The sequence below is a fragment of the Galeopterus variegatus genome, unplaced genomic scaffold, assembly GCF_000696425.1.
Source record: "Galeopterus variegatus unplaced genomic scaffold, G_variegatus-3.0.2 Scaffold271, whole genome shotgun sequence".
In the NCBI taxonomy this organism is placed as follows: domain Eukaryota; kingdom Metazoa; phylum Chordata; class Mammalia; order Dermoptera; family Cynocephalidae; genus Galeopterus; species Galeopterus variegatus.
In genome coordinates, this window is record NW_007726382.1 from 472282 (window position 1) to 492005 (window position 19724).

The window sequence follows — 19724 nt, forward strand, 5'->3', positions numbered from 1 at the left end:
AGAAAACAGGAGTGGAGAGGAATCTATTGCCTACCAACGGGTTTAAATAGAAACTGATGAGCAACGTAGATCTTGCTATGACAACGTGAGCCAGCTCAAGGCAGTGGGGTGGCCTCTGATGGCCGACAGAGGGCTTCTAAACCTGGGGAACAGTGGTCATGGCACATCTGCAGGAATGAATGCAGGGCCTGGCCAGACTGTGGGTTTAAAGATCAAAATTTTTTGGTACACATCCTTTCTTATAGCTTTGTCCTATAGGATCACAATCCCCATAAAAGCACATCTGGCTGACATGCTTCAGAACACGCAGGAAATTTGTTCTGTTATCTCATCTTCATGTATGGGATATAGAATTTTTAGAGATGTAATTTTGTTTATGGGTCTCAGAACTTTGGAAAGGAACTCAGGATATTGCCTGGTCCTGCCACTGACTTCAACCTATGGCCTCTTTGCATGGAAAGGCTGTAAGAGTGACTTCAGGCAGGCATCTGTTGCTCCAGAGCACTTTCCCCTAAATGCAATGGCAATATGCTGTTAAAAACAGAGGAGCCAAGAACCAAGCGGCTGGTGCTCAATCTGCAGCCACATGGTCAACACTGTGAGCCCGATCGCCACTTCCTGATGTCGAAGAAGGTGAGGATCTATTCTCTGGCTCCTGTCTTCACATGGGTCTCTCAGAGCAGTTCCTGATCCCAGAACACTGAGGCCTCCAGGCTAGACAGGCATCCTTCTCCCAAGGATTGTGTGTACCATGACCACCAGCCTTCTGCTTTCTGGTGTGTCTTAAAACTATTTCCTTTTAAGACTTTGAAACCTCATATAGCAATTCATAGCCACTCATAGGTATATAATTGCAGTACCAAAGTTGAGGGCTAAACATGAAAATTATGATTCACTTCTGAGTTAAAGAACTTCCTTTAATTCTTAACCATAGTTAGAAAATTAAAGCCCACAAGGATTTCTTTTTCCTCCTCTTCAAGAGATCACACACAGGAAATGAATAAGGTCCACAGAGACAACTGCTACAGTATTTATATTTAAAAAGTGGGATTCTCCAAATAACAGGGACCAGAGGTCTTTGGAGAAGTGGTTGATTCCAGGGCTGGAGTGGGGAAGGCACAGGATGAGCCTGGGGCATCTTGAGGTGCCAGAAGAGTAAGGAAACACTCAAGAAATAGTGGGGTCACAACGACAGGGCACAGACATCAATTTTAAGGCGACCCTAAAGGCCAAATCTTGAACAATTTGAGCCAAAAATTAAATACTGCTACTAAAAGATTACAACCCAAAGACTAAAGCAAATATCTGTGAGTCCACATTAATATAGATTAATAAATGGAAAAGAGAAATTGGTTTCTTATGGTAAGATTCTAATTCACACACATAAAAAAGAATTAAAAAAATCACCATTTCTCCAATAACACAGTAAAAGTTTTTTTTCATGTAATTCTCATCAATGGATGCTAGAATTAACAGATAAAAGTAAAATAATCAGGATATTTACATAGTTTCATAGTATCTCCCCATAATATACCTACCAGTTACAAAGGGAAAGACAGTAACTTTATTGTGGAGAAACCTGGTAGCTATCACCTTAACCATGATAAAGTTAGCACCACTAATGATAATAAGATGCACCAACATCACAGGCCACCTCCTAAGAGGCCCTGGAAGGGCACCACAGCACTTTTGTGGGGTTCTTGCTGAAAGTGCAAAACTAGAATTTAAGCATGAGAAAACATCAGACAAATCCAAGTTGAGGAACTTTCTAAAAACTCAATGGCCAGGAAGGGGGAGGGGAAATGAGGGTTGGGGAGGGGAAGGAAGAAGGAGAGAGACTGGATAAGAGGCATCAAGAATAAATATGGTTTATAACAATGAATATGCTAATAAAAAATTTAACTATATCAAGGTCATGACAAAGAAAGAACATGAAACTGGGGAGAGGTGACAACTAAATGTAGGTGTGATTCCAGACGAGGTCCTGGGGCAGAAACAGGACGTTAACAGGACAATTGATTAAAATGAGAATGAGGTCTATAGACTGTATCAATGTTAATTTCCCGGTTTTGATACTTGGACTGTGGTTATATAAGACGTTAACTTTTGAGGAGGCTGGGTGAAGGGCATACAGAAATTCCTTGTACTATTTAGAGTCTGAAATTATTTCAAAATGAAAGAACAGTTAAAACATTTACATTCACAATACATAGCTGAGGATGATGATGATCTGTATCTTGATAGGATTTTGGATTTTACAGGTGTATTTGTCAAAACTCAGAGAATGAACATTTAAATTTTAAATTTTATATCAAAGGAGAAACAAAATGTACGGAGCTGTAGTAAATGACAATCATTTTCATTTCAGGCCAAGTATGCAGATGCCTGTAATTTCCTTCGGCAACGTATCAGAAAGAAAGCGGGCCAAAGGCTGCAGTGATGCTCAGGTGGAGAGAGGTGTGATTTAGCACTCACAGTCCTGAGCAACCACATGCAAGGAAGCTAAAGGAAAAAGACACTTTCCCTGGCTCATTTTGGTCCCCAACTTGCCCACGTGCTCCCCCAGCATCCTCTCCCTTATAGGGCTGGAGCTCTGACCCCAGGACACTGTCAGACACTCCTGCCTACCGAAGTACTTGTGCAATGGAATGAGCCCAAAGAGGGATAAAGCTAAGGGGAAAAAAGTGCTTTTAAAGGACTAAAGAATTCAGGGACACGATCGGGTTCTTTCAGTTTTTGTTTTTTGTTCTTGTTCTGAGAGTGCCAGGTAGAATTATAATCCAGCTAAACTGACATTTCTCTGTTCATAAGCTAACAATGCCCGTTGGGAAAGGTGTCTGCCTATTTTCTCCCTCTCTGTTGATTTCCTCTTCTTCCAAGCTAAGGGTTTAAAGGAGGAAAGGGAAAAAGATAAACTCACTTACTGATTATGTGTACAAAGAAAAGGAGATCCCAAGAAACATTTTTCAGTTAGAGCCTATTTAACACTAAAAAAAGGTAAGTGATTTAACAAAATAGATATACCTGTTTTATTTGCAGAGTACACTAAAATCTCTAAATGGCTCAATTTACACATTCAATATAACAGATTTCTCATTTAAACAGTATATCAGGAATATCTAATTCTCCACTATTAGTTCTACTTCTTATGACAAGTCAACACCTAACAAGTTAAACAGTTCTCAGAGCATTCCTCAGACGTAAATGAGTCTCCTGCTTAGACTGCTAACCAAGGTGTCAATACGTAGTCAAAAGGACAACTTGGGCTTAACTGATGGCATGTCTACATAAGTGCTTCTTTTTGAAGAGAGGCAGGAAGTAAAGTCCCCCTCAATGCCCCAGCATTTCTGTGGGAAGAAGACCGATTTGAGAAAGTGTCCATTTCCCTGCTAAATTGGGGGTTGGGCAGGGGCAAGAGAAGGACTGAATGCGCACACATCTCAAATTTTTACTTGGAAAGATGAACACCTTTGTGGGCTGGGGCAGTCGGGAGCTGACAGCAGCAAGTCCTGCCTATGGCTGTTGCATGCAGCTTGAGAAACCTGTTTGGACAGCCCGAGCCACGGCTAGGTTACAAAATGCAGTCATTCAAGAAACAAGTTCAAAGGCAGAGGCACTTTCCCACACGTTCCCACGAGGCCACAGGGCTCTCCCTTTCTTTCTACACAGCTCCTCAGCACAGCCTCCAACTCAGGGGCTTTGAGGAGGACTTACGCACCAACGCTGCATCTAGCAAGCTCAGAGCAGGAACAAACCGAGGGGCCTCAATAACTCACTTCCAGGTTCTCTGAAGCATTCCTGTGATTCTCTGATGAGCATTATCACATCAAATCATGTAACTAAATCCACCTCTGAAAGGCTCCATTCCTCCCAGTGGACAGGGCCTTCTCCACCTGTGCGCGGTCTCCCCAGCCAGGTGCTAAGTGCAGGGCCTAGGAGCGTCTGGCACAGGTCCCTGTGTCTGTGCCCTGGGTTCTGGCAAGAGCACACATGGCTGGATTAGGGACAGACTCTTCATGTGCACATCCTTTGGCAAAGGCAGTGCTACTTCCCTCGTTCACTGCAGAGAGGGGGATGTGGGAGAATCTGAGGTGTGGGAGAGCTTTGAGCAGGCGACATGAAGAGGCCACATGGGAAATTCGAGAGAGCCATCCCTTACAAGGACAGCATGAAGCTGGGATGGGAACCAGGACGTGTGTTATGAGGGCTCAGGTATATCCCGGAACCCTGGGCCACTCTGTTCCATGCTAGTGGAAACAGAAACCCAGGCCCAAGGGCTGCAACAGCACAAACACCCCAGGAGAATTCCTGCCCCGGCACCTGCTCAGACAGAGCCACTGCTGCTCTCTGCCGGTCCCCAAGCCCGACAACCACAAGGGAGCCCTGTGGAGCGACAGGCTGACGGGGACACTCAGAGCAGGGACAGGAAGGAGCCCCTCCCTTCTCTTCCCAAAGAGACAGTTTCCTACTGCCTCAAACTCGGTAGCTTCTTATTGGAAGAATCTAGAATCTCAACTTATCCTCCGAGCCCAAGAACTGCCACAGAAAACTTGCCCCTGCTGAATCAGAGCTATTTTTTCCCTGTGTATCTACGTCCTTTGCAGAAAGCAGGCTCACGTGCGTATCTGTAACCATGAGTCTCTGAGGACAAAGGCAGGCTGGCTGGCCTGCTCTGACCAGCACTCTGTCTTGCTTCCGCACTCACACACCTTATTCAACAAACAAGATAACGAACGTGAAGCAATGAGATACCCTCTGCGGGCTCAGAGGATTTAGCTAAATGGTTCACACACGCAGGCTACTGTGTACAGAATCTTCAATTCTGATTGCACTATCAATATTCCTGGTTGATTAGCACACACCTCAAGCCAGGCATCTGGCACTGGCCGGGCCGCCTGGTTGGTGGCAACGGATGTGCTGATACCTGCAGGTGGTTGGAGGTGGGGCCTCAGTGTGTCTTCTGGCAGCTGCCACTCTCTTCTGCCTTCTTTTTCCAGGCCTGACTTGGTGAGGTCCCTGCCCTTCCTGGCCCTCCCACTGTGCCATAGTACTATTAAGCAGGCTATGGTGACAGGACAGAAGATAATGCATGCCTCTGAAATGACCACAGTGCCATCCAAAAGCCCAAGACTCACACTTTGGGCCAGTAAATTGCTAAATAAATACTTCAAAAATAAACAACATGTACAGCTGCCACTTTTACGATCATTGCTAGGACTGCTACCCCCCAACTAACAGACAATTGTAAATTTCAACTTACTTATCATCTTTCTCATAAATATTTAGTCCAAGGGCATCAACTCCAAGCCAAAGGTCTGTTCCTTTCTTATTTTTTATCTCGAAATAGTTGATTCCATACATCTCCAGGTCCTGAGCAATCTTCAGATACTCCAACATAGCGTTGTCTCTAATCGGGAAGGGCAAATCACAGGCAGTCACCAGTCGCACCCTATACCGCAAACAGCAACACCTCTACCAAGATGTTAGGGTTCAGGCAAGTCCTGCAGGATGGCTGACAGCGTTCCCCAGCTGCTGTCTCCCATCCCCCAGCTGACTCCCCTGCCAGCCTGAGTGCAGGCAGGCAGGGCCTGGGCAGCCAGAAGTCAGCTTCATGGCAGGCCAGCAAGCCCTGCAAGCAAGGCTGGGAGGGTCTCTGTGCTGTGCTGGACCCCAACCACTGATGGACCTGACTCATCGTGCTTTCTCTGAAGAAAGATTTTTAAAAACTTCTCTGCTAGGCAGGCACACTCTGTCTCTCATCCCACTACCCTCCAGGCTTTGAGTTACTCTCCCTCTCCAAAGGATGCTCAGGCCAGAAGGGAAACTCTGAAGCAGCATGTCTCTGAGGCCCAAACTGCAAGCGAACTTCCAAGGCTGGGACAGTGCACAGAACTGCTGCTGAGGCCCGAGCGGACAGTTTGGGACAACAGTGCCCAGAATCAGGAATCTCATACTCAGCAGCCCCACGGCCACACATCCCCCAAGCCCCTCCTCATGCTTCAGTGGTGCTGCTCCAATGTCAGCATTTCCCACTTGGAGCCACTGTTTTTATTTATACACACTTCTGGAGAACACTGCCTTATAAACAATGAGCAAACCAGCACCTCCTTTGACAGAGGGACGAAAAATAACACTCTGATTGCTGGAAACAGAGCTCCCCTGGACTCAGTTTTAGACACAAGATTTTATCTACTTGAAAGGACTGGGAAAGCTCTGTGGACTTAAAGGCTTACACCACCTTCCTTCCCCAGGCAAGAACATCTGCTTTGTTTAAAAAAACAAAAACAGGCTTTCCCCACCCCTCAAAAGAACCCTCACTTCCAGTTCAGTTCCCTCTCAGTACTTCACCAGGTCCTAGCCTGATGCTAACCACTCTGAAAGTGCTAATGGAGTCACGCGAAAAGAAGACACGCTGGAAAGGCCAAGGGGACCCAGATTACAGATGCTGGGCCCGGCACTCACTTGAGCATCCCACGGTGCTCTGCGTGCCACACCTGGATCCGGTCCTCCCACTGGTCCCTGCTAAGTTTGTGCTGGTCCATGACTCTGGATTGCAAGAGAAAAGACAACACTGTCACCCGCCAGGGCCATAAGATACGTTTGACAGGGTCCACTTTCTACCCGCATTCAAATCCTTACTTTCCTTTCAAATAAGTCACTCACAAGGAGCTTTCGTTTCTACTTCCTGATGTGCAGCATTTCTATTTATAAGGATTAAAGCAGAAGATTTAGCATTTTGAGCAAGACAAACCCAGTCCTGCTAGAAAAATAAAAAACAGGTATTCTAAGTGACCTTTTATTCCAAAAGAGGTAATTTTTGGCCATTAGTGAATAAAAACAGATTTAACGGGGGCCAAATTATTACCCACCAGGAAGAGCTAAGCAAGCAGTGAGGTCACGAGAAGTTTCATTACATTAAGGCATCCCCAAATGAGTCGCTGTCCCTTTCCACGAGGAAGGGCCATTCTCCTTCCCCGGCTGTTTCAGGTCCACCATTAGTGCCTTAGAGGTAATCTGCCAGGTCAGGACGTTCTGAAGTCCAGTGCATTTAGGAAACAACTAGAGTCCCCACCTGAAAGAGCACTGGATGTTGACAAAGTCCTTGTGCTTTCTGACTGTGCTGCTAACACAACCACTTCCGCCCTGCAAGGACGGTAGGACTACTCTGACCCAGACCACCCACTGCTTACCTTTGAGGGATCAACCGCTCAGAGTTGAGGTACCCAGACTTGTGCATTTCTTTGTTATAATCTCCAAACTTGGCCTGCACTGCGTAGGAACCCAGGAGCACTGCGGTCTCAGGAGGGCAGTAAATCTCGTCGCTAAGGATTCCCTCCTTCACTTGGAGGAAGAAAAGCTTCTGGGTGATGTCCTGGATGAGCTCCTCAGACACATCTTCAGGGTAGAACTTGGCCCGGAACTTGAACTGGAGGGGATTCTCCTTCCTGAGCTCCTGGGCAGACACCTGGACAACAGAACCCAAACTCTCATTAAACATTTGGAAGGCAAAGACCTACTTCTTAACCACAGGTTTCTAAACGCTGACTCAAGAGGCCCTCAGGCAGAAGGTAATATTTTTTTTTGAAAGTTGTCCTTTTAGCATGGGAGACAAAAAAAAAAAAGGTCAGTCAGAAGCACTCCTGCACTCTTATACTCAGCTGGAATCTAAGCACCAGCCCACATTTTCTAGGGACAATGCTGTCAACCCCAGAAAACTCAAATTTGGAAATGATCCCTACAGTGCCCTGCAATCTGCCCACATCCAGTCTGGCCCCAGACCACGTAACGGACTCTTAATAATTCCTCCCACTCCTGCACTCCTTCCCTTGTCCAATCACCTCAACTTGTTACTGGGACATGGGAGGAAGGGAGGGCTGTGGCAGAAAACACATTTAGCTCCCTTTTCTTTATAACTGCTAATGGAATTATCCAATCTCTAGAGCTGGAAGATTATCTATCATAGGTTCAAACAAAGCAAAAACAGGTTCTTACAAAACAGTAGGTGATTCATGGTTTGTAAGATTAACAATCTCATAGAAAAAAACTAAGGTCAACTAAAAGCTAAGCAATTAACCCCCATATGCTCCAATGAGTGAGCAATAAGGAGAAAATGCCAGGATCTAATTTCTAACCAATATCCCCATTTACTGGAAACTTGCAACCTGTCTGTCTATACAAACTTCTACACAAATAAAAAGGAACAAAAGACAGAGTATGGTGCTCCAGTTTCAATGTCAACACCCAATTAACAGCCTATAAATAGTTAACCCTGACTTACCTTTTTATCAAGTTTCAACCAGGTAGGAAATCCTTTATTGTCCACGTACTGGAGGCCAAAGTACCACACTTCCCGGAGGCCGATAGTCTTAACCACCTGTGAGACAGAGGGGCCCACACAGTCATAAGAAACTCCCTCAAATGGGCAGCGGCCACTCGTGGTCTGGCAAAGTCCCCTGGAGAATGAGACGTCTGTCTGCTCAGCCGAACCCATGGGGCAGTGCCCTCTGGCACTGTCTCCAGCAACCCATTCCTAACAGAGGCTATCATACCAAAGTCATAACCGTTTATTTTTAATGTAAGTCTGAACAGATTCAGATTTATCCTTGAGTCTTATAAAATCTCACTCTTGCTGCTTTGTACTCCCAGAGGGTTGTGCCCGCATGCAGAGGGCTGTGAGGCCCACCCTTGCCCACCAGGCTGCTCACGTGGAAGGTGGCTGAAGGCAACCAGCACAACCCCTGGGCCTCCTCTGGCTGCCTGGCTGCCTCTCAGCCAGCTGTCCGGAACCTGGCTCACCAGAAACAGCACAACAGCAGTCCCAGGAGAGGCAGGAAACAGGAGGTGGCAGATTCCCATGTTGGCAAGGATGGCATGGTGTGGGGACACTCAGCTTTAGACATTCCAAGGGGTGACTGTGATTCTTTAGGCCTCCCAACCCTACGCCAGGATTTCACATTTGAAACTTCTCCTCTGTACTAGGAAAAAAGTCTCTTGTGGTGTGTTACAGAGAGAGCCCTGAGCTGGTTCCTCTCATTTGTCTTGGGAACAGAAAAGCACTGATAGTCGAACTTGCTGGAAACACAAGCTGAACTTCATCAAAACTGAGTCCTGGGGCTTTGACATGTAATTTTAAATTCCACAACAATTAATGTTAAACTTTTGGGAAAAAGTTACCATTCTTCAAATCTATGGTTTCTATGCTATTTAAAAGGAAATAGGATTGAACACACCAGAAACGACAAGTCAGGTATATGGAGCACTTGCTTAAAGCAAAGCCTGAAATTCCAAATAAACTCCTGATGTGGGCCTGTTTCCTCATCTGTTGTGGGGCTAGATGCTTACAAAAGCTCCAGAGGTCTCCGTTTACATAATACCAAGGACTGAACTGTTTATCCCCTCTTTCCATTCACCCCCAAAAAAAGAGATGGAGGGGAGAGACTATAACCAAGATTCTTCATCATGAAGTGATATGAAATTTAAACTGTTTACACAGTGCTTTGCTCCCAAGTCTTCTGCGAAACCCTATGTCTCTTTTGTTTTTCTTACAGCTATGTGCAGAGAAAGCTGAATTCGAAGACCAGGCTTCTATATCCAATCCTGCTAATTTCTTATTCCCCACAAACCTCTACTTTGCCTTCTGATATACTACCTGCCTTTCCTTCCTCTTTAGGTTGTTGCAAAGATGCACAAGGAAGCCCCACACGTATAAGCAATCACTCTCTCTCCAACCTGGTCTTTCCGCTTCATTCATCCAAGTGCAGCCTCAGCCTAGATGGAAACCAGTTGAAAATAACTGCCTGTCCATTTGACTTCACTCTTGCATCGCTGTCAGACTCTCGCTGATTCTAAGGGCCACAGCCAGAGTCCTCCTCTGCATCTGCTAGGATGTGGTCAACCCCTTGCACAGGGGAAATCAGATTCTGTAACTGCACCATGCAGTCAACCCAACATCCTCATGCTTTCTGTGAAAATCCATCCCTAGCTGCCCTGATCTACTGTACGACTTTACCACAGGAATCTGCAATCTACTTCCAAAGCCCTACTTCTATCATTATGGCTTCCTTGAAACACATTAGAATGAAACAATCTTCCTTTCTTCAATGCATTCTAAAAACTAACCTATCGGCCCTCCCTCCAACGGAGGATGCAGCATTCCTACAAAAAGGCTCCTCACCATCCCCATGTCCTTAGCTTAACCTGATGCTGACATACCACAGAAGGAGGATTTTACAGGGATGGGTTCTGTCCCCTCATCTCTGCCTCCATGGTGCTTTAAATGGCAGATTCTTAAAAAGGAAAAGGCAGGAACATGTCTACTTTGCTCAATCTCGAGCAACAGCTAGAAAACCCTTTTTAAGGACAGAAACGAGAGGCACAGAGAAGCTCTTTCTCCACACCTAGTCAGGAGCTTCAGGTGTGGATGAGCCCCACTGGGCTGTCAGGAAGCCTGTGCTGCAGTCCAGTGTCAGCTCTGCCCCTCCGTGTGACAGATGGTCCTGTCAAACGAGGCCCTGGGCTGGAATCTAGCTGCAGATGGAGCAACAGCACTCCACGGGTTCTAAAGGAGGTGGGGGACGGCTGCCATAGAAGAGGTGACAGACGGGGTGAGGGAAGAGGGGAAGGCCAATTCACCTCCAAAGTCTCTCTCAACCTACTCCATTCAAGACCATATTTTAGTGATGGGGAAAAGTCTGGCCCATGAATGAGCTTCCATCAGAAACTTCCCTGTAACTATGATCTACTTTTTCCACTTATTCTAGAACTTCCATCTCTGCTTTAAAAAATTTTTTGCTTGTGGAGGCCCCACTACTCACAGGTAAGGACTCTGGTGCCGGGGAGGGTGACAATGGGCATACTGGCTGGAGGTGGAGCCAACACTGGAAGCCAGGGCCCTGCCCAGGTCCATGGTCTAAGTGCCATGCCACACAGGGCTTAGCTGGCTCCATTTGACTTACTTCAGGATTATCTTTCAGGAGAAACCTTTAGATTTTCATCCTAAGTCCAGTCAGAGCAGTAAATACACCTTTATCCTTTCTGGGTGAGGCAGAGCCAGAGAATGAGCTCAACGCAACAGTGGAGGGAGTCAAGATGACCAGCCGCATGACCACTCCCCCTGCGGGCATCGACGGGCACACCCGGGCAGGTGTGCTTGGCTGCACACAGCCGGCCCAGCGCTACTGGGTGCTCCCTTTTGGGGATGAGAGGGAGATATGATTGAACACGAGGAGTCAGTCCCCTGTAGCCTCTAAATGTCCCAAAATTCTACCCCCCAGTTTCCCAGTCACCACCCAAATTTCCAGGTCTGGTGCTCAGATGCAGAATATCACGTCTACCAGTGGGGCCTCCCAGAAGAGCAAGCTATGGTGCAAATGACTAGTAACTCCCATCTGGTCCTCCTCCACTGCTGGATCCCTGCCCCACAGCAGAATTTACTTAGCCCAGAAAAGCAGACCCTGCTCTCTCTAGAACTTGGAACTGTCCCATAGAAAAGTTATTCCAGTCTTCATTGTGGCTCTCTCTTGTCAGAACTTGGCTATACACCTTCAGGTGTCACGGGGAGATACACAGGAACAAGGCTGTATTCCGTGTTGCCCATCTCAAGAAAAAAGTCTTTGCCAACACCTGAATGAGCTCATGGATGCTGGGGGTGAGGTGGGGTGGGCCTTCCAGGGCCTGAGTTACTGGCCAGCACCATGAGGGCACCTTTGGCGCATGGAGTTCACTAAAAGTCGGGAAGAGGGGAGGGAGGGAGGGAGGACTGTGTTTGCTAATGCAAATTCTAAGGTGGGATCTAGTGACTCTACCTGTTTCCATCTGGAGAGGTCATTTAAAATACGTCAGAAAAATTTTTTTTACAGAAATGAGCATTCTTTACTGAGATCTGCATACTGGAGCTGAACATCTACAGAGTTTTGTTAAGAAACAAAAGAAAACACTACAGAATATCAGAACAGAAACAAATGTAGGGGATCACAGAGCCTAATGACATTTTGAAACAGAACAAGGTGTCTGATCGCCGCCAGCCTCCCCCTCCCCCAAATGCCACACCCACATTGCTCCTGCACACATTAGCAGAGCTGGCTTTGAACTACAGAAGAAGTTTTTAAATAAAGCAGGGGCAGCAAGCTATGGCCCATGCGCCAGATCTTGTCTGTTGTTTGTGCAGCCCACAAGCTAAGAATGGGCTTACATTTTTTAAATGGTTAAGAAAAAAAGCAACCCACATGAAAATTTTAGTATCCATATATAGTGTTATTGGAGCACAGCCAGGCTGGCTCATTCACAAGTGTGAGGCGGCTTTGAACCCTACAACGGCAGAGTTGAGTGGTTATGATAGCCACTGTGCGGCCTGCAAGCCTAGAATATTGACTAGCCCTACGCAGAAAGTTTGCTGACTTGTGACATAAAGCTGTAAAAACAATGCCAAATAATGGTTTTTGGTCAGTTCTTGACTGGCAAAAGACTGAGCCATTAAGAGAAGAAGACTGTGTTTGGAACAGCTGTGATTAGGAAAAAACAAATATTTAATGAATATTAATATCACTGATAAATATTTATTAAAAGTCTTCTGATTTTAATAGGTGTTGAATTGTTTTCTCTAAATCTTCATTTCTCTTTTTCATACGTGTTCCGTATGGCCATTTAGAAATTAGAAACTGCACCAACTGGGACAGTGAAGGACTGATCCCCACCCATCACGTGAGATGAGTTTTCCTCCAGAGGCAGAGGAGATGGTGGGAGTACGGAGCCCCTTCTCTCACACAGGGTGTGAGACACACAGGCCAGCAATGTCTCATACTGACTGGCACAATCTCTCTCCTCAGTCTCGGCTTCTGTGCCTGGTGACACACTGCTTCCACCTGGCTGTACATAACACCTACTAGGCATGACATAATTTCATTATTGAGTTTTGTAATGCTATCATGAAATAGTACAGTATCTTTACCTTTGCAAAGATCCTTCTCTCTAGTATATGTGAGCAAATCAAGGTAATATACTTAGCCAACAAAATGATTTAGATGTTGCAAAAATTTTTTTCTTAGTTTTCTCAAGTTAACAGAATTTTAAAATTTTCCCTCACATTCACAGAGACCAACCTGATCAAAAAGCTGTTTTCCAGTTGTATTTGGCTGGATGGCAAACTCCAGCTCTGCATCCATGGTGGTAACTCGGACATTGATCTGAAAAACAGAACAAAAGAAAATTATTCTTAGCTGAGTACCCTTCTCTTGATAACCTCATGAGCCTTTCCGATAAACGCAAGGCTAGTTAGCAGTGTGGCCACAGCGTGCTTCCTCTTAGGCATGTGCGCTTGTACCGGTCACAAAACATACACACACACTCTGTGACTGTGGGACAACTGATGGAAGTTTTAAAAAAAAAAAAAAAAACACAAAACTTATTCAAGGTAGTTTTAAAATTTATCATTTGAGAAAACCCAGATTTATAAAGCATATGGAAAAACACTCAATCTGGGTACTTTACATCATTGTCCCAAAGGAAAATAACAGAGCCACACAGCAATTTACAGTTGCTTAAAATTAAGAAATGTGTGCTTCTCACCATTTTTTAAGTGAAATATGTAGAAGCTGAAGAGTCATCTATCCTGGATTCTTCCTAACACAGCTGAAAAGGTACTGAGGACACAGACTAACATGAACTGTGCCAAAATTTAGCTGACGGAGGTCTGAGTGTCCAGCCAGGGCACCATGGCACACATTACTTCCTACTTCAGAAACAGAATTAGTCTTTATGAAACATTTTCCTGTGATTAATTAAGAGATACTCTGATACACATTGAAGGCCTTAAAGGCTCTCTGACTGATACTACTAGGATCGAGAAATGAGACATAATTTTTGAGGTCTTTTTAAAAAAAGTTTTTTCCCCAATTCCAAATCCACAAGTTGAAGAACTGAAGTTTACAGAGAAGCAAGATTAGACATGTTTCAAAGTCTTTAATCATATTAAAATATAAAAACCTAGGTTTCTTTCATTTCCTGCTGGTAGTAGTTTTTTGTTTTTGTTTTTTTAAATCACAAAATGGCTGTCATAAAGAAAATAAAGCAAGTATCTCTCTCAATTATGGTTCCAAAGGCACATAGCAGAGATGGAAAAACCAGCCCAAAATTCAAAAATTCCAATAACAAATGCAGCTCCAAATTACATACACAGAAGCCAACAGTGACATATCACACTCGAAATTCAAATGAGGGGAGAGGGGGACTGACCAGTGCAGTGTCCTGGATACGCTTTTCTTTCTTTACTACTTACTGATTCAGAAAGTGAACCAACAAATAGTTAGGGCTAAAAACCACTACCTGGTTAAGACAAATATAAAAGGCTAGAATCCATGAATAGGAGATTTCAGACTCTATATTCTAAATCTTGATCACTCCTAAATTTGAAGACAGTGAGAAAACGTCATCTCCTGAAACCAGAACTAATAATTAACATTAAAAAAGTGATTAACCATTTGCAAACAGGTTAATAGGAATTTAGAATAAATTATTTTAAGGTTCTAAATCAGGTTCATATCTGACTCAAAGTTCACACAACTCTTTGAAAAAGCAGGTAACTAGTAAAATGAATACTTTTACTGAGGATGACTCTAACAACCCAGTAGCGTGTAAAAGTGAACTTCTTAAAACTAAGCTTATTGACAAGGTCTGCATAAATGGATAAATCTGTGAGCCTCCCATCATAAGGTCTTAAAGTTAACACCAGCAGCTCCACCACAAGTCATTTTGCCAAGTTTTAGTTGGTCTGATCTTTCCACAAAATTCTTTACATATGCTCTAACACCCACGGGAAATAATGATGTAGGATACATGAACTTCAAACAAAGATGGCAAGCCTAAACGATCAGGTACTATAGTACTGGTACTATAGTAATAAATACAATTAGGACCAACAATAAGAAGCAGATAGGCTTTCCCTCCACTGGCCTGGTCAAAGGGATTACTCCTATCCTCAGTTCTGATTTGGGAACACATCAGAATTTTTCTTACTTTAAGAAACCCCTCTAAAATTACAAAATTAAGTTAATGTATATATATTCATATACAGTTCATGTTCTACAATCTTTACATAGAGGTTGAGGTGGGAGTTCTCATGGAATCTAAATGACAGGTGAATAAGCACTATGTTGATCAACAGCCAAGATGTTTTCAGTTAATGGTTGTGTGGGATACCTGACTGGTCATTACCCCACTAGTGTTTCCCACTGGGGATGCTACTGGCATTCTGGCCAGCACAAGTATTCATTCTGTAAGACTATCCCAAGCACTGCAGAATGTTTAGCATCCCTGAGCCCATTACTAAACACAGGTATCTCCAATCATTGGAACACCTAAAAGCACATGCCCTCACACCCTACATTTCCAAATGCTCTGTGGGGGAAGGGAGGGGCTCCTCACCAGATTAAAGAGCACAGCATGCCACTACCTAAATCTATGGCATATTAAACAGTTCCATGTTTAGAAACTGTTGAGACTATTTTCAGTTTTATAAATCTTTAACAATGTGCTGCAATGCAGCATAAACTTTCAAAGTTTGAAGTGAGACATTTGCTCAGATGACAGGGCCACCAGATACATATGTCAGTCTACTTATCCAGGGGCTTGAAAGAAACGAGGCCTTAGCAATAAAGGAAACATCTAAATCCTACCTCTCCTTTTTATTATCTTGGTGTTAGGCTGCATTGGTAAGCAACTGTTTTTAGTGGACTCACCATCTGTGGATACAAGCTGGTGCTTGTATCTGGAACAGTGCCACCGAAATAAAGCAGGGTTGTACGGTTCTGATACACACGGGGTTGATCCCACAAAATCCAAACCACATGCAAAGACTGGAAAAAGGAGCGCATGTTCTGCAATTTTCATTGTCTTGCTAATTCCCCCCAGAGCACACACTTTTATCAAGGGCTATATTCACCGAAGGCAGCAAAATCACATGTGTGGTATGGGTACGTGTCTATGGTACGCAGTTAGTCATTTAAAATCCACCCAGAAAGGGCATATTTATCTCAGGCTTGCCAAAACACTAGACACCTTTTTAACACCCTGCTTTGTTTGGGGGTGGTGGTGGTGATTAAGGTTTAATCTTGTTTGTATACCTTCCCCCCACCCCAACCATGTGGTGCATGGCATGGACGACAACTTAATTCATGTTCCTCAAATGCTACTCCGCTTGAAGCTGAAACGTGAAGTCACATTTAGAGTTCTAAAATGTTAAAACACTTAAGGAACTAGACACATCATATCTACTACTTATGATAAAAATTTACAAGTAAATTTAGATATGGGGGTTAAGTAGCACTCTACAGATTACAAATAATGGGATCTTTCTACAGCTACATACTGTTGGAATTTTAGAATAAGATGACTTATCCTGGATACAAGTCAGGAAAACTTGGTATTGAAGATGACTGAACCTCTCTAAAAAGTGAGGTTCCAATGAATATATGTGTATTTTTCATACTGACCATATTTAGCAAAACCTTTCCTCTTTTTTGCCCCAGATAGTAGCCTAGCTCCATAGGTGAGCAGTGTTTTCATTTCAGTAGGAAAGGCAAGTTTCTAATCCATTGCTAGACATCAATATATGCTTCTGGTCTACTTTTTTTTTTTTTTTTTTTTTTAAAGAGAAATGCCTAAAAGACCAGAAATGAACTTAATTTTATATATATATAAAAAAAAAAGAACAAAACTGGTCAGTAAAACTTTAAGCAAAACTCTGCATTTTTTTTTTTTTTTTAATGGAAAATGACTAGGGTTTCTCAGGTATTTGCACCAGGTCACTTGACTAAAAGCATATTATTTAACACATAAACCTAAAGCATTTTATTCAACACATAAACCTATCTTTGCCTTAGTTAATCAAGTTATTGAAAGCCTAACTGTAATACTGTCTCTTCCTGCTCTTTGCTTAATAATCTACTCTAAAAAATTCTGTTTGCTGTTCTTATTATGGGTTAGCTCAACTCAAACTTACCATACCACACACTGAATCCTAATAGCTCTACTCGAACTTTCCCTGGCCACAGGCTACACAGGCTTGAGCCCTGCCAGAGGACCTTACACACCCTTAGAGCTCACTTCATCTACAAACACCAGTCAAGTGACTGGAGATGCCCAGCTCAGAGGACAGTGAGACCTTCCCTGCCCCTGAATGGCTTACAAATTAACAAGGACGGTGTGCCTCAAACAGCCACCACATACCACAAGCGCCCAAACTACACGCATCGTTAGAATCCCCAGAGAAGCTTTTCAAACGCTGGAGTTTTGGGGTAGGCCAGGAATCTGTATTTCTGAAAGTCACTCAGACAAGCCAAATGCCGGATCACTGAGAGCCAGAAGGCCTGGGGTTGAGAACAGGCTGTAACCTACTGAGGACCCAAGCAGATGACTCCTGACCCTGGGCCTCAGTCACCTGATGTGCAGAAAGTGTGAACTTGACTGCCTGAGGCCCTATCCAGCTCTGAAATGCTAGGTGGCAAGTCCAGACGCCCAGGTGTACCCCCAGCGGGAAAGGCCTCCTCTTAGGGGGGACGCATGCAGAAAAAACGGAATGTCCAACGAGCACTGCCTGACCACTAGGAGAAAGAACTCACTAGAACTATTAAAGGCCAGTCAGTTGACTGTCTTCTCGCATCTCACTTTTCCAGAAGGGAACTGAACTCTCCAGGCAGACGCACGGCAGCACAGGCTTTACTGCTCCAATGCAACTGACGTTAGAGGTGTGAAACCCCGATCTATTTTTTTTTTTTAAGTGAACTCACTAACAATTCACCCTATTAAAGCAAATAAATCCCAAGTCCCCTCTGTTCATCCCCTCAAGCAGCTGAGCAGCTGTGAACACAGACAGGCCTGGCAGCAGGGTGGGGGCCCAGGATTCTCGACAATCCCTGCTCCTCACCCCTTCCCCCACCATTTGTAAAATGAAAAAGCTGGAAATGATTTTATCTTTGAGGGATCTTCCAGCTCCAACATCCTATAACTTAAAAATCATCTTGTGTGGCTTCTGACACCATCCCAAGCCAGGGGCTGTGTAGTTCTCCTAGAAAATTATTTCAACTTTAAAGGGAAAGAGACAAGATGGGGTTATATGGAGGGAAGGGGCAGGGTGACAGGATTTTTTTTTTTTTTTGTCCTTTTTGAGACCGGCCGCACCGCGCTCAGCCAGTGAGCGCACCTGTCATCCCTATATAGGATCCGAACCGGCGGGAGCGCTGCTGCACTCCCAGCGCCGCACTCTCCCGAGTGCGCCACGGGCTCAGCCCAGGATTTTGAAGTCACATAAGTATGGAGTGGTTAAGTTAGGGTTTTCTGTTTCCTTTTTTCCTTATTTAGTTAAAAGGCTTGAATGTCTCAAAAGCCTTTTTTAAAAAAGAAAAAAAAAAAAAAAAAAAAAAAAAAGGCAAACAAATCCCAGAATGGTGTTTCCCAGAGAGCTCAGGCCATAGAGGTTTTTTTCCACAGAGCATCCTAAAGAACCACCATTTTTCAGCGTACACTTTCGAAAACACAATTTGTGAGTCTTTCCAGTCTAATTCTACCAAGTCTTCTGAGAGTCTGACAAATGAAAAAAAGATACTGAGTTGACAATTAAATATTGTATCTTACTTCTAATCCAGGGATAATTGCTGAATTTTGGACTGTCAAATTATCTTCCAGTTCTTTCCCTCACTTTGGAAAATAAATCTAGTTATGAAATTGTCCCTTTGGGAAGCACCCATTTCCTCCTGAAATGCTTTAATGTGGTTTAGGATTACCTCTATAATCAACACTTTTTACAGAATAAATTCAAACTGTAAGAAAAGCCAAAGACAGGAGGGAAAAGTCCAACATAAATTCCTCCACACATGTTACAGGCAAGCAACCATTTGAATCTTCTTAGACAAAGAAACCAGATTTAATTTTAGTAGCCAGAACACTGCAGGAAAAAGTTTGCAGCGATTTTCTTATGTACTCAACAATCAGGAAAACGATTTAAAATAGAAAGGGAAATTCACACAGGAGTGTTTGAATTTCAGGCAGTGAATTCAGCGATAATAGATTAATCCCTAAATTATCACATTTGCATTTACTCAAAAATTAGTCTGGGAAGAACAATCCAACTACTACCAAGATTACATTGAGAGTTTGGCCTTCCATATCATGTAAAATGTCAACACTGTTTTCCAACATTCCAGCCCTCTTCCCAAGGTGCTACTTCAGCAACTTCTAACAGCTTTCAAATATTTGGACAAGACCTTTCAAATACTTAGAAATGCTCTGATAGGAAGTAGATACAGTAAACTTTCTCCCACCAAAGAGAGTATGACGAAAAAATTCTCACAACCGATAACAGATGAACCACAAAAGTGTTTTCCAATGCTATTTCAGTTCACTCAATTGAATAATTATAGACAATACTGTATTTTCATTTTCATGTTGCATCATTAAATATTATGTTTTCTTAAAAAAATAATGGCTTTGATGAAATATAATTTACGTTAAATACATCCATTGGAAATGTACAATTCAATGTTTTTTAGTATATGCACAGTTATGCAACCAACACTGCTATATAGTTTTAGAATATTTCATCACCTGAAAACAAACTCTGGGCCCATTAGCAAGTCATTCCCTACTACTCCTAATCCCTCAACCCCTGGCAACCACTATACTACTTTCTGTCTCTGAATTTGCTTATTCAGGACATTTCACATAAACAGAATTAA

The 19724-nt window shown here is 43.7% G+C and overlaps 1 protein-coding gene across 1 annotated transcript in view; it reads right to left on the minus strand.

Annotated features, from left to right (window-relative positions):
* EZR (ezrin) overlaps positions 1-19724 on the minus strand; it is a 48261-nt gene that overhangs the window by 11576 nt on the left and 16961 nt on the right. Inside the window, exons 2-6 of the mRNA XM_008566837.1 lie at positions 13098-13181; positions 8279-8374; positions 7191-7465; positions 6463-6546; positions 5261-5407 (exon numbers count right to left, since the gene is read on the minus strand). Of these exons, the coding sequence (XP_008565059.1) occupies positions 5261-5407; positions 6463-6546; positions 7191-7465; positions 8279-8374; positions 13098-13181 (686 nt within the window). The remainder of the gene's footprint in view (positions 1-5260; positions 5408-6462; positions 6547-7190; positions 7466-8278; positions 8375-13097; positions 13182-19724) is intronic.